General features: G+C 34.7%; 1 protein-coding gene across 1 annotated transcript in view; it reads left to right on the forward strand.

Annotated features, from left to right (window-relative positions):
* LOC139116254 (centrosomal protein of 164 kDa-like) overlaps positions 1-15199 on the forward strand; it is a 50740-nt gene extending 35541 nt beyond the window's left edge. Inside the window, exons 23-30 of the mRNA XM_070678842.1 lie at positions 599-717; positions 1457-1670; positions 4241-4348; positions 5117-5261; positions 6010-6426; positions 6958-7048; positions 10338-10496; positions 11784-15199. Coding sequence (XP_070534943.1) covers positions 599-717; positions 1457-1670; positions 4241-4348; positions 5117-5261; positions 6010-6426; positions 6958-7048; positions 10338-10496; positions 11784-11946 — 1416 coding nt within the window. The 3' untranslated portion in view covers positions 11947-15199. The remainder of the gene's footprint in view (positions 1-598; positions 718-1456; positions 1671-4240; positions 4349-5116; positions 5262-6009; positions 6427-6957; positions 7049-10337; positions 10497-11783) is intronic.
* The last annotated feature ends 966 nt before the right edge of the window (positions 15200-16165 follow it).

Raw genomic sequence — 16165 nt, forward strand, 5'->3', positions numbered from 1 at the left:
ACAAATCTTCTCTGTGTACAGATATTCACAGGAGCATTTCATAGACTTAGATACTGGTCCCTGTTTGTTCTCTATGCTCATTTGCGCAAATCAGAAAACAGTGATTGTTTATAGAACAGCAATATATTGCAAAACTGTCAAGCAGTTTTATCAATAGCTTCATAGAATAATTGAATAATAGAAAAGAATCGAGTGACAGATGTTTACGTTGTTTAGCTGTTTATATGTTTTGTAGGTTGTTTGTCTGCACAATGATTCACAAGTACCAGAACTGATTTTATTCAAACCTAACACAAAGACAGTGTACAATCGTTTGCCTGTTTGTCAGTTTTGGGAATAAGTTCTAGATTTACTGATGGATCTACAAAGTAAAGCTAACAGAGAAAGGTTGTAAACTTCTTGATACAGTCTTATATATCAACTAATCAATTCACAAACATGCTGACTTTGATGATACTTCCCCTATCTCAAAACAGGGTGAGACACTCATTTTGATTACATATGCTATGATCCATAGAGTTTATCAAAAGTTGAATGTTAACCATTGATGGAAAGGCTGACAAGAGTACTGCTTTTGCATTTCTTTGTAACACTGCAGGCTGATTCACCAGAATACAAACTAACACAGCACCGTCTTGCCTGGAATGATGTACCCAGTGATTCTGATGAATCTGATGACTTGACTCCATTTCATCACAGAGGATATAAACATCAGAGGTAAGACTATGAGGAAAGATTAGGATACAAATCAGAGGTTTAATATCTCAGGTAATATTAACACAGAGTATTTTTGATCAGTTCTGTTCAAGGCATCAGTCAGATTTGCAAGGAAGGTGACATGAATACCAAACATTGGTAACAAACAGTCAATTGAACCCATGTACAAAATAATGAACAAATATTCAATCAATCATGACCAGGGTTAAGCCAGTAAGGTCATAAAAAGTCAGCAATATTATGTTCAATAGATGCTTTGTCTTATGCAAGTTAGCAAAATCTTTTGCATCGTTTTTCAAAAAAATTACTGTCGGGTAGATATTTGAAGAGAGTACACCTTTTAAAGAAAGAAATACTTCTATAAGAAACCTTAAGGCAAATATCTCCAATCATTCTTTTAGCTCAACTGTCATAGAACACCAAAATTGGTGTGATCTCGCTATTTGGAACTTGTCTCAGGGTTATTTTACTATTACAGATACTCAGTTATTATGTTGTCATTTTTTAATGATTGAATGATTTTGCCAAGTTTGTTTATTTGGTCCTTATTATCTTGTTGTTGAGTTGTTATCATCTCATTGAGCCCCCCCCCCTCTCTTTGCTATAGAAATGAAGTTGTATTGAGATATAGTAGTGAAAGTGTTTAAACACAGCACAATTAGGTCATTTCTAATTGAATATTAAAGTTACAATTATGGAATAGACAGTGACTCTTGAATTTATTGTTATTTTATCACAGTGATTTGAAAGTCAGGCTTGTCTTGGAAAATGATGCGATAGGAAGAGCTAAGGAATTTCTACGTAGACAAAGGAATTCATTGAAAAGAAGACAATTAGCACTACAAGAAGCAAGACAAGAATTGAGGAAAGATTTAACAAGCCAACAGTTGGATGGTGATGACACTGCTGATGGTGCATCATTCTTGGAAGATGTTAAAGTTAATCTAGAAAAGGTAATTACAAGTCATCATAAATAAAAGTTTACGCAATCTATGGAAGCTACTGTTTAATTTGGCAACTGTGCCCTTTTACCAGGAGTGTTTCCACAACTTTAATTGCGGGAGGTATCATAAATATGGAAAATTATCGTGACTGTAGTGTATTTATTTAAGCAAAAATACACCCCCTCCTGGCCCATAATGGACGCAGCAAACTTTGCACTCCATAATGTACTCGGCTTCGCCTGGTATATTATGTCATGCAAAGTTTGCTTTCGGGAGGGGGTGCATTATTGCTATTATTTTATAGTTTCAGCAATGCCAGTGAATTTGTAGTTGTAGAAAACGAATAAAAAAGGAAATTTAAACTGAGTTTGAACCAGTGAGCGTCATCCGGCATGATCGGCCCTGACTCTGTATACAGTATATATTTACATGTACTCTACACTGACCGCACTCAACACGTACGTTCAACACAAAAAATGAGCAGTGCTTTCACGATTCAATTTGGAATTAGAAAATGATGTATTTTTGAAGGAAATAAAAAGGAAGTGCATCCCTACCGTCTATATCGAACTTGAAACATCACCTTTAAATATCATGCCATTCAAAAAGCCGACTCGGTGAAATGCCAGAGATGAAGTAAACGGAATGCTCATGCATCGACATCAGTATGATCAGCGAGCTGCATGCCATGGTATCAGCTGATCAATACGATCATTATTATGTCGCTAGTAGTACAGCATTCATTGCAAACGATATCAAAAGAATTCAACAATGTTATTCAAATGTTTATATTTCATTAATAATTGTGTCTATAAATTTAATTTTTGATGGCTTCTTGAGAAGAGTTATTTTATTTCCGCGAACGAGAAAACGTGACGTAAACAGGTGCTTGAAAGGTGCAGTTGACAAATATACTGGAGGGTCTCTGTCACGATATCGTAAACAAGGCAAGGTGAAACCACAGATAAGGAGAGAAAAACAATGAATGAAAGTTGTCAACGGAGAATCCACGGTCGTCATGATTGTTGGCAGTAGCTGACCTTTGACCGAGACTTTGAATGGCTTGTAGTAATTTCTGGTCAAGGTTGATTACAGCAAGCTGCCGTTGTTGGCCCGTTTACGGCTGGTTTGAGTAGCCTTTCTTCATGCTTGCATTGTCTACATGGCCACTGACATACATAATATGCCATGTGTCAAACCCAGTATCGTCTAGGAGTTTGCAAGCGTACTCAGTTCTGTTTCACCTATACAGCAAAGAAGCAAACCATGTTGTAAACAAACGTAGTAGTACAACCAGCATATCAGACGGAGACTGCATGCCGAGCGCGAGCCAAACAGAGCAGACGACAAGTGCATGCGGGAGGACTCACAAAATGTGATAAATCGTACCGTGAGACATTATCAATATTGTGCACCATTATCAAGATTTCTAGTTTTGTGTATTACATGGTTTATCCGAGACTTTCCCTCCTTTTAAATGCATAGTCCTTTTTTCGTTTTCAAAAAAAAACTTGGATTGTTATGCTCGATGTGGGGCCGCAATGCTGAATAATGGAATACATTATCAGTAATAATGTGTGGATATGACGTCACAAAATTCACTGGTATTGACAAAGCTATAATATAATAAGCAATAATGTACTCCCTCCTGGCTCATAATTGATTGAAGTAAACTTTGCAACCCCTAATGTACTCAGCTTTGCCTGGTACATTATGTCATGTAAAGTTTGCTTGAGTCCATTATTGGCCTAGAGAGGGTACATTATTGCTATTATTTTATAGTTTTGGCAATGCCAGTGAATTTGTTGATGTAGAAAACATTGGGAGCCAAATATTGTATAATTGGATACATTATCTGTAATAATCTGGGGGGATGATGTCACAATATTCACTGGTATTGACAAAGCTGTAATACAGTATCTTATAGGCAAAGTAGCATGCAATTGGAACAAAAATTAGTGCTCCACGTGATGCCTCTGTAAGCCCATAAATCATCAGTCATTGTGTGAATCAGTACCCAGAAAATGTGAAATCATCAGTCATTGTGTGAATCAGTACCCAGAAAATGTGTAATCATCAGTCATTGTGTGAATCAGTACCCAGAAAATGTGTAATCATCAGTCATTGTGTGAATCAGTACCCAGAAAATGTGAAATCATCAGTCATTGTGTGAATCAGTACCCAGAAAATGTGAAATCATCAGTCATTGTGTGAATCAGTACCCAGAAAATGTGAAATCATCAGTCATTGTGTGAATCAGTACCCAGAAAATGTGTAATCATCAGTCATTGTGTGAATCAGTACCCAGAAAATGTGTAATCATCAGTCATTGTGTGAATCAGTACCCAGAAAATGTGAAATCATCAGTTATTGTGTGAATCAGTACCCAGAAAATGTGAAATCATCAGTCATTGTGTGAATCAGTACCCAGAAAATGTGTAATCATCAGTCATTGTGTGAATCACTACCCAGAAAATGTGTAATCATCAGTCATTGTGTGAATCACTACCCAGAAAATGTGTAATCATTTGCTGTGCATGAACTATTATGTTGACTGTGATTCCAATGTTCAATTACAGGAAGCATTAGAACTAGACAAAGCCATGGTCAACATGAGTGCTGGTCATCGACTTGTCAAAGAAAAAGAACAAAAGCTGAAACTATTAGAGGAATCTCTCGCAGAAGCAGTAAGTTCATTTATTCTCATTTCCAATGCGAATTATCTTATTTCAATATTGATTTTTAACTGTCCAAGGTTAGGCTTATGTTTATTAGTTATAATTATTAGCATCAAGTTCTATTGTTGGTACAATTGTTGTAAAACACCCTCCAATGTCAGAAGGCACACAGATCATGAATGCAGCAGTTGCAGTGATAATGCTTGTCATCTTTAATAACAATAAAAAAAGCAGCAGTTGCTGAAAGACCATTAAGTGTTGGTTATTCATGAATTTGCATACATGTGACAGTGTAATATCAATGTGTGTGGCAATGGATAGTTACTGCGCTCTGTCATTGATGTCTTCAGTGATGTAATCATGAAATACAAGCATGCAAATGATTCATCTATTGTACATATGCTACTGCAAGGAATGCATACAGTAACTTTGTTTCATATTTGTGACTTAACATCATACTGTGATGTGTTCAGTGCTGCTGTATCTGGTGTGATGTCTTTTAGCAAAATTTGAATGTCTTTAGATCATTGAAATTGTCCCAGAGAATACAGACACTGGATGTATAGCAAGTGTGGTATAGAAGCTAAACACTGCCTAATACAGTGTTAGACAATACCCAATGCCAATCATAAAACATTACCAAAATGTTCCACTCATTTATGTTTACATGGAAATCTTTGACCACATTTCTTAATCCGATGGTTCATATCTTGGAAAGCTCATTATACTTTGCACAATAACAATTCATTTGTTTTGACTTTGTGATAAACCTTGCAGACGTCTAGTCCTGATAATACAGAAATGTTGCTAGATGATATCGAGAGTAGACTTCCTCCAAGAAATAGAATTCCTGACTTTCTCAGTGATTCAGAAAATAGCAGTGGTGTTAGTAGCAGTGACTTTGCTGAAGATCACATACAAGGTGAGGCTGCTGATAGTACTGCAGTGACAGTATTATGAATCAATGAGAGTGGCCTGCAGTACATCAGATTACATATAATACCATTGCATTAGCAAGGGCTTATCATGTAATGAGATATATAGTGTTTCTTAAGTTGAAAAGAATGATTCATTAGTTATCTGGTTTATTATAGTTCATATCTGCATTACACTTCCATTGCTAGAGGCGACTTTTCAGATTCTCAGATTCTAAGACTCCAATTTAGACCTCAGATCTCAGATCTACCCCAGATTAATTGTACTCAATCTATACCAATTTTGAACTGCCATGAAATGTGAAATATGTGTATGAAGACCATTTCAAATTTGATATGTACTGGGTAGAATGGTGACAGTCTCGCAGGAGGTCAAGATGGCCTGATCATGTACATCCCCATGTATGGTCTATAGAGGGTGTATACTATTAGAGTCCTCTGGCATTGGTCTCTTGTATCTAGATCTATAGATTGTCACACAGCCCTGGCCCCCTCACTGGCTACACACTGTGGCTGGTGCTGCCAGCAAGAAGCTACTATTTTTCATTTGGTAAAGTTTTCGAGTGAAGTCCAACGTTCAAAACATGGACCTTGGTCGAAGTTTGTTTGTTCGGGATTCATGGATTGAAATGATCATTGAAAATATGCTTCATTTTTTGATTTTCTGTCTCCAATTCTTGTGCATGATAGTATGAGTGTTCTGACAAGAACCTTTGCTAATTATCATTCTCCTAGGTAAACAATACCGACAACAACAATCATCAAGACTTCTCAATGATCTGGGAGTTTTTGAAACTAAACTCAAATCAAAAAGGAAAGGTAAATCACCAACAGTGGACTTTGAACCAATCTCCTCATCGCTGAATAAAATCAACAAACAGTTGGATGAAGTGATGGGAGTATTGACATCACAGTCGAAACCAAACACACAACTAGCCAATAATGTGTACTCCCAGTCTGCTACTCTGCCATACCAACCATACTATGCAACAAGTGTATATCCTACACTGACTACACCAGTGCTATCTCAATGGCAAGGAAGAACAAGAAGTGCTCCAGATGTAAGATTTGATCCCGTTGGAATCGCATTACCATCCCAGAATGAAACCACTGAGCAAATGTTGGAAAGAAAATGGAAAACTTATTTTGGAGGTAATGTTGTCATCTGCTTGAGTTTTTATAGCTAGGCTTTGCATGAACTGTGAAATTAAATATTGCAATATTGCATGTATGACATCTCAAGTATTTACAATGTATCCCAATCATAGAGTAAACATTGACTTCAAATTGAAATTATGCATATCAATTTGTCAATATCTATATAATGCATTCTTTATACTTTATTTGTCTCTACTCTTCAAACAGCAAGTTCGAGACATCTACACATTTTTAAGGTCATTCTTATTTCACTGACTTTAAAGACATCAATATGAGTAATTTTTCAAAACTATATTTTGTGTAGTTCATGTATTTGTAGTTGTTGTGATGAAAACTTTGCAATACAGTTGAACTTGAAATTTAGATAAAAGGAGTAATATTAGGATTAGGATTGATTTGTAGATGAACAAACTAATCCTAAGTGGTACATCCTTTTATCTATATCAATCCTTGATTGGATTTGTAGTCCATCTGATTCATTGCCATCAATAAGTAAAGATTTTCTGATTTCTATTTTACTTGTAGCTCACAAGCCAGTCTTCAATAGTACTCCAGCTGGTCCTGTATCTAGCAATTCAGTATATGGATCAAGTTATGGAGGCTACATACCAGCAAGGTATCAACCATTATACATCTATTCCAATATTACTCATGTTGAATTTCTACTACACAGCAGTTACAGTTTATTTTCCAGCTGCACCTAATTTTTATTTCCCTGCAACACTAAATTCCTATGAACTATGAGTTATATGGTTTCCATCTTCCATCATTAACTGTTTTGGATAAAACTGACATTTCTAATTCTCACTGAGAAAATGGTCTGTTAACCTGAAGAGATATTTCTTAATACAATTTTATTTGTATTTTCTAGAAATTTTGGGCTGAAAATTTCTCAGATTACTTTTCTTTTGGCATTCAAGTTTGCAAATGTCAATTTTTAGGTTAATTTTCTCATTTTTGGTCAAAATGTCTTCTATGAAACCAGTGGTCTGATAACTTCAAATTTGGTTTTAGTTTCTTTTTGGACTACCCACTTTACGTTTGTTAAAATGATCCTAAAAAATTGCAAAAGGGAAACTTGCATATTTTTAGTCAAAACTCCATGGCCAATAGCTTTTTAAATTGTTTTATGTTCATGCTGATGACTTGGACATGATTTCTTCCAAAGATGATGAAATTTACTTCTCTAAATTTTATTGGACCAGTTTTTTAACATTTTCAGTGTTCTACCAAGCTTTTGCATCAGTGGGGTCTGAGGGCCCATGGAAGCTCAAAAAGTGGGTCGCTGTTGAAATGAGGGGGTCATTCTCAAGACACTCTCTACACTTTATTACGTGCCATACCCATGTTCTTGTTTCGAAGTTCGAACTCACACTCACAGATTCTGCGAGTACTGCGGTCCTATGGTCCTAAGTGTACTCATTCGGAGATTCGTGTTAGCTCCGGTCATCATATTTTGTTTATTATTATGCTTTATGCATACTTTGCAGTCGTAGTGGAGCCAGCTGAAATTGCGTAACCATTTTTCATGTAAACATCAAACATGCCTCAATGAAGGCTTAGTTTCCGATGCATGGCTGCTCAATGTTTTGAGACTGCTCTGTTTCTGACTGATGCGTTTCCGATGTGGATGGCTGCGGCCTGCACAGGTTTTCAGTTTCCAAGGATGTAGACGGCTGAGACACTATGTCATGTTCGATCACATTGTCTTCACTCGTCCGGTTCTTAGATTTGCCTTTTTGGGGGCGGAATTGGTCCAAAGAAACTAAGAATTGTTCTGCCTCGGTGTTTTGATTTATTCACGGAAGCATTTTCCTTTCCAGAGAGTACTGTGAGGCATTGAAATAAACAGAAACGCTGACTGGCTGACTTGAATCTAGCCAATGAAAACCAAGTTCACGATTATGCAAATGAAAAATCTCTGAAGGTTGCTATGGAAGCAGCACGTCTCACAAGCAGCATGCAAGCATGAGCAGCGTGGAAATACTTCCGCTTTTCGCGTATAGCACATAAATAAGTGTATGCTCCAGACTTCATTTTTAGCTATTATAGACTATAGTCTATAGAAGCTATTGGGATGGGTATCCGTCCGGCGTCCGTCGTCAGTCTGTATGTATGTATGTATGTATGTCCGTTTGTGAGGCGTCCGTCCACTCAAATATCTTGAGAACCGCAGTACTTACTGATTTGATATTTGTTGTGTAGATGAAAAATATGATTTTGAGAAACTATTTTTATTAATTTTTTGATATTGTTGAAAATAGGCAAATTAATGCCAAAAAAGGTGTTTTGGGTAAAAAATCTTCTTCATAACCGCTGGTCAGACAGCTTTGTTATTTGGTATACAGGTCCCTAGGGATAACCCAACTTAGATTTGTTCAAATTGTGATGAAATATGCAAATGTGTACTTTTAAGGAATTTTTTTGTCATTTTTGGTCAAAATTTGGCTTACATTGTATGGAATTCTTGTACTGTATAAACCCTATCAATTCACCCAGAAAAAAATAATTAATATGATTTTAAATAATTGAATTAATTAGGAAATCATCAAAGCCAAAATAATTTTAGTGTAGAATTATCAGAAAGTTCAACTTTTTTTGAGAGTTCATTGTGAAATGCTTACCATCTTGGAGGATTAAAACATCTAAAGGCAACTTTCCTGAATCCCAACTTTGATATATTCTGAACCACAATTTATGTTATCTAAAAGAAATTGCTCATAATAGTTTGTCATGATAGGGTGGTCAAATAAATAGAGATAGAGAAAGTTCTAATTTCCATTTATGGTTGACTTGGTAAGGATAAAATAAGATTACTTTTTGAGGAAAAAAATAGAGTGGTCAATTAAAAGAGTGGTCAATGTGATAGGGTTTTTATGGTAAAGCTGGGCTGTAAGTTTCCTCATGTGCTATTTATAGCACTTATGCAATCTGTGTAAACAGTGCAATGAAAGTGTAACATGATTCCTTATAATGCTTTTGATGACCTTGAACTTCTTAAGTTTCAAACATTTGTCTCTTCAGTGTGCTTTCTCTGAGTACGTACAGTCTCAACTTATTCAACAGAACTTACTTACAATGTTAATTTGAAAATTAAAATGTGCTTACTTAATAGGATGAAAATACTGATATTAAAAGATACCCAGCTCAAGATTCTTTATAACCTGACAGATATGCTGTTTTTTTATGACGTAAATCTTGATTTAAGCAAGTCTTGTTTACTTTAATAAGAATGTAATTAACTCTCGTTTATTTGCTATTATAGACTAATATAGTCTGATGAAATATGCAAATCTGTATTTTTACGGAATCATTTTCCATTTTTGGTCAGGCCATCCTGAAATGAGCTATCAAAGATATCCACCTTCTTCATCAATACATGTGTCACAAAAGCTTATTCTCCACATAACACAGCAGAGCTCTGTCAACTGTTGGGTCGCTTATTTTTTCAAAACCGCTGGTCAGACAGCTTTAATATTTGGTTTACAGGTCCCTAGGATGACCTTAGTGAGATAATTTCATACAGTCAGGAAATACTTAATTTTGTATCCATGTCTATAGTAGCTTCAGGGACTTTGGCCCTATGTTTATTTTGCTGAAAGTTTAGTGGGACTGACGGCGCACTGCGCCTTGCAGACCCGATGATTGAATTTTTTTGGGTCATCAATTTTTTCTTGCGGCAATACCGCAAGGCCGCGGCCTCGGCAGAACATTGCATTTTATTAAAACTCCTCTGAATCTCATGTCTGATAGCCTTCAAATGAATTGTTTTCAGGTTCCTAAGGTTGATCTAATTCCAATTTGTTTCAGACATTGATGAATTTTTGGTAAATCAATGTTTGGTCCAGTTTTCTCATTTATGTATAAAAACATGGTTTCTGAAACTGTTCTTATTCTTCATTCAGAGAACGGTTACGGGATATGGGAAGCAGTGGACACAATGAGTGGATGCCTCAACCAGGATCAACTGAAACTATGCTACAGCAGCAAAGTGATTGGCTGAAAGAGTTTACAAAAAGCAGTGGAATTGGTCAAAAGTTGAAACCCTCAGATAATGCATCATTGTATCCTCTAAATGAAAACTAACATTCTTATTCAGTAGTTGTTGATGGTTTACAAAACTAACAAGGTCATCACAAGGTCAAGGCTCATCTATAAACACTACTTGCATAGGCCGGCATAAAAGCAGAGACTTTCAATTGGATTAAGGTAGTGTGCACCTCGAAAGTGGAAGACTTAAACTTTTGCTCCAACTTTCCTGAGTGAAACTTTCAACCATTCTCTTACCAAAATAACAATAAAAATTTGGGGTCACCACACAAAGTTTGGAGCAAGTGAAACAAATTACCCAACACTTTGCGGTATTTGAAATTCAAAATGGCCACCATTCCTGTATTGACTCTATGGGGGAAAAATAAATTTTGGATTTTCCAAAAACAAAGCAGGTGAAAGTTTTTCTTACTCCAAGAGCTTTAAAATGAGCCCCTACAAGTGGTAGATCAGAAAAGAATTGTAGAAGTTTGAGAGTCCAACCATCTGTCCCAGAGTTCTACCTTAAGAAAGGAATGTAGGTGTACTTTTATTACTTTGCAAGAAAACACTGCAGTCTAAAGGGACAAATATATCTTGTTTCTGCCATTATCCTATCATTGCTGCTAGTGGACTGCATGTAGATTACTGGCAATGACATATGATTTGTTAATACTGCTACATAAAATCAAGCAAATCCATTGTGATATAGAATTCAAAGAGGAGTTTCATTAATTTGGAGAACATTGTCTTGGATGTTTTGAATGAACCGGAAACTGAGTGATCGCTTGTAGGAGGTAGTTGTTTTGTAGACAGCTTTGCAGATTAAAGTTGATGGAAACCAGCTGTGGCTATTTTGCAATACAAGGGACAAATGTGAATGGATGTAATGAAGGAAATTTACCTGTGTTAGTTCCTTCACAGTGAGAGACAACCATGCTTTTGTCATTTCAAGCTGGCAAGTAATGTAATTTTCAATTCCTGTCAACCCTGAGTTTCAAGAAACTTCATACATTAATCTTTTAAAATTATAACTTTTTCATCATTTCAATTTTACAATGTGATGATTATTCTGTAAGTTGTTTAGGTTATGAGAAGTAAGCTTTTGCTGGTACACAAATCAAGGTGATTTACAGTTCAATTCTTATAGAAAGTGTCAATGGTTTGAGTCAGCATTTCTTTTCATGCATTTGATTGTTCTGCTATAGATAGACTCACTGTATTGAAGTGCCATCAGTAAGCAACTCGTACAAAAGCAACTCCATCAGGTTGTCATGAAATCATGTCTTATCAAATATCTTCCTTGACTCTGTACCATTCAGAAGTAACTACAGTGTCGCATCGTCATCGTCTGGAAATGTAGCCAACAGAATGCCGTTTGCTGCTAGTAATCCTGAACAAATCGCACAAACAACACATCCAAAAGCTGGGAAAGTTAGACTGGAACTTGATGAACATAACCAACTACAAATTAGACAGTACTAATTGATAATATATTTTTTTCAATTTTAAATATACATGTTCAAATTTCTCATATTTCGGTCATCATTCTCTTAGGTTTGAAACATGGTATATTCACAAAGCTATTTGAATTTTTTGTAGAGTTGGAAGTTTGTCCATCTTACTTTTATAGATGTTGTTTATCCCCTGACAGACAGCTTTGTAGGAATGATTAACATAATTTATGATACACGCATTAAACCCAGTCTACGAAAATCCTGCATGAATGACCTATGGATACATTAACACAGTTACAGATCTTACTAACTCATTTTCTGGAGACAGGTTTCACAAGTCACAGAGCAGTCTTGTATTGACTATTGTATTGTACAGAGACAGAGACTAGTAGTGTCAGCAATCAGTCAATGATAGCAATGCTGCACACACACATGTTATTGTTTTGACAGTTTATCCATACCTGTAGAAAATGGAGGTTAAAGAAAGCAACTTAAACGGTATGTAAATAAATAGTAGAAAGTTGATGGAGGACTTCATTGAAATCCATATACGGTATTATGTAAATATGTATGTATTGAAGGGCTGGATTACTTTGATTCTGAGATTTTATAATAAAATTTTCAGCTCCCATTTTGTAATATGTCAATGTTAAAATGAAATGTAAGTGCCTAAGAGATGCAAATAAAATTGAATAATTTGAAAATGGTGAAAAAATATAGAACTCAGGAACTGCTAGTCAGATTGCACTGATTTTTAATTGCAGTGACCAAGGTAGAATTATGCAAATTCATATCTTTAATGTTGTATTTTTATGATTTTTTTCATATTTTCTCCATTTTGGTACAAATATATTACTTTCTACAAATTGCTCACCAAATTTATCTGAATTTTGGTTTTCAGAATGTTCTTGTACATACATATTCAAATCATAATAAAACTGAAAATACTGTAATTATGAGAATATTTTTTTTCACATATGGTACACAGGAATTCTTAACTTACTGCCACGAAATTTGGTATGAAGATTCCTTAAAACGGAACAAATCTTAATTTCAGGTCATGTCTACACATTGGTTGAGTTTATCCACACAGTTAACAGTTAGCAGATTCAGAATACTAAGTTGGTTGATGGGTCAATTTTCCAAATCCATGATATTTAATTTATCCTGTTTGTTTGGTTTTTTCTGTAAATATATTGTCCAAATTTAAATTTTCTTTGATCACACTTGGATTTAGAGTATTTAAAAATTAATCATATGGATATGCTGTTAATTGCTGCACACGTTTAAACCTCAAGCTAGTGTCCTGTTAGTTTGGAAGTATTGGCATTGAAATCCAAAGTATGATTTTAACACTGCTTCATTGTACAAGAAACAATTGATAACTGGCAAACACTGTACATATCCTCTTTGTAAGTTTCATTCTACAACATGTTTCACAAGTGTCATATAAATTTCTCTTACTAGCCAATCTGTGGTCATTTTACAGTTCTCTCTTTTTAAGGCTGAATACACCACTGAACATTTCCGTTTTTTTGTTGGATCAGTATAAAAGGAAAATTACAAAAATAAGATGAACAAGATGAAGAGGTAGAAAGAGACAATCTCCATTGTGTTTATATTCTTGAATATTGTGAATTACAGTGAACAATAGTAAATTAACAACAACAGCACACCTATGATTTGTACACAAAACAGGAACATTGTTTATTGCAAGCCAAAAAAATGTGGGGAAAAACACTATAAGTTGTACCAATAATATATAAGTTGCTATTGCAGGTTTAAAGATGTCTGTTTATTTGTTTCTTACTTATGAAATCCCTGTGTAATCCTAGAATTGTGGAAATCCCTATGTAATCCTAGAATTGTGGGGGACTGTAAATGATTATTTCATGTTGGTTGTTTTTGGATTTATCTGCTGTATGCCATATGGATGTAAAAAGGTACTAAACTAACAATTTACAGATTTCCATGGATTTAATTTGTGAGTTCATTTCATTCAATATGAATGTCAATACTAGTCACACACCACGTTGGAAAATTGGACATACGGCAGATCATGAAAGACTTTACATGATCACTTTCACATTCCATGTTCTATTGAGGATAAATACAAAATCTGTGATTTCAAGCTTTTCTATGAAATCTGTCTGTAGACTTAATGAGACTCTTTGTCTATGCACACAAGAATGCTATCTATAGAATATGTAGATGTATGGCATATTGACCACTAGCTGTCAAAGTGTCTTGAACATAAACTAATTTATTTATGACCACATTTTGTGTTTTTTGTATAATGATAACATACCATGCATAATTATAAATTAGTTTATGTGTATCATCTGGATACATTCCAATGCACTATTCAATAATTTTGCTGCTGTGTTGTTAATGATATATTTCAAGACTCCAAACTTTGTGATATGCAAGACAAGGAGGTATAGTACAGTACAAGATACTCTAGTAATTAACTCCAAGAGCTAGCTGAGCATTTTGTCTTGGAAGTGTTTAATGGGAGTTGGAGAAATTTAGAAGTGCTGAGAATGATTTGTCCTCTGTCAATATTCAACAAATTATTGCTGTGATGTGTTGATCATTGTACAGCTTGTCTGTCAGATGTTTATTTAAATTTTGCAATAATCGCCTTCATTATCATGCTCTCTCCCTCTCTCCTCGTGCATCCTAAAACTTCACAAACTGTGATTTACGAAGTGGATTTGTTTCTAATTGTAATGTTTAAAGTTCTCTACAAAAGTATAATATGTGGTTATGTTGTTTCTTCATTGTTTAATATTCAATGTTTGTGTGTCATCTTTATGATTCACTCTTTGATGCAAGGCTTATGGTATCAATGTTAAATCATTTATAACATTTGTGTTCAGGCCATAGTATCTAATTTTAGAGTTTTTTCAAGCTTGACGTTTTTGTGTGAAAATCACAAACAGAATTTGTATCTATTTTTTTACTGCTGTAATGCTAAAATAAATGTAATTTTTGTTGTAATTGACTTTGTTAATTCTATCCATCAAATGAAACCCACATCAGCAAAGTATTGAATGTTTTAAATTCTGAAATAATTAAAGTGGTTTGTACAGCTTAAAGTGATTTTTAAAAAATATTTTTGTGTCAGTTTGACAAGTTTAAATTATTTTATTCAGAAATGAGACAAGTGAAAGGTTCCATTCATGTCTTCTTGTACATTTTATCCTTTTGTTATATTTTGTAATGTTTTCCAAATAAAGAAACAAAGAATCAGCTGTTGATGAAGTCATGAATATAAATGTTTGAGTGGCTTTATTTAATAGAGTGTGCAAAAAATTTCCATTTCATCTCAGCATAGGAAAATTATCTATGTATACAGGCAATTTCTTTTTGAGCAGATGGGCAGTTTTGTCTGAGCATTTTTGTAGGTGGGGGGAGGGGGGGCTGACATTTTTTAGCTACTATAGACTATAGTCTATAGAAGCTATTGGGATGGGTATCCGTCCGGCGTCCGTCGTCAGTCTGTATGTATGTATGTATGTATGTATGTATGTCCGTTTGTGAGGCGTCCGTCCACTCAAATATCTTGAGAACCGCAGTACTTACTGATTTGATATTTGTTGTGTAGATGAAAAATACGATTTTGAGAAACTATTTTTTTAATTTTTTGATATTGTTGAAAATAGGCAAATTAATGCCAAAAAAGGTGTTTTTGGTAAAAAATCTTCTTCTTCATAACCGCTGGTCAGACAGCTTTGTTATTTGGTATACAGGTCCCTAGGGGTAACCCAACTTAGACTTGTTCAAATTGTGATGAAATATGCAAATCTGTATTTTTAAGGAATTTTTTTGTCATTTTTGGTCAAAATTTGACTTACATTGTATGTAATTCTTGTACTGTATAAACCCTATCAATTCACCCAGAAAAAAATAATTAATATGATTTTAAATAATTGAATTAATTAGGAAATCATCAAAGCCAAAATAATTTTAGTGTAGAATTATCAGAAAGTTCAACTTTTTTTGACAGTTCATAGTGAAATGCTTACCATCTTGGAGGATTAAAACATGTAGAGGCAACTTTCCTGAATCCCAACTTTGACATATTCTGAACCGTCATTTATTGTGCCCTGTATGTTATCTAAAAGAAATTGCTCAAAATAGTCAATAGAGATAGAGATAGAGATAGAGATAGAGAAAGTTCTAATTTCCATTTATGGTTGACTTGGTAAGGATAAAATAAAATTACTTTTTGAGGAAAAAAA

The sequence above is a fragment of the Ptychodera flava genome, chromosome 17 (genome assembly GCF_041260155.1).
Source record: "Ptychodera flava strain L36383 chromosome 17, AS_Pfla_20210202, whole genome shotgun sequence".
Classification (NCBI taxonomy): domain Eukaryota; kingdom Metazoa; phylum Hemichordata; class Enteropneusta; family Ptychoderidae; genus Ptychodera; species Ptychodera flava.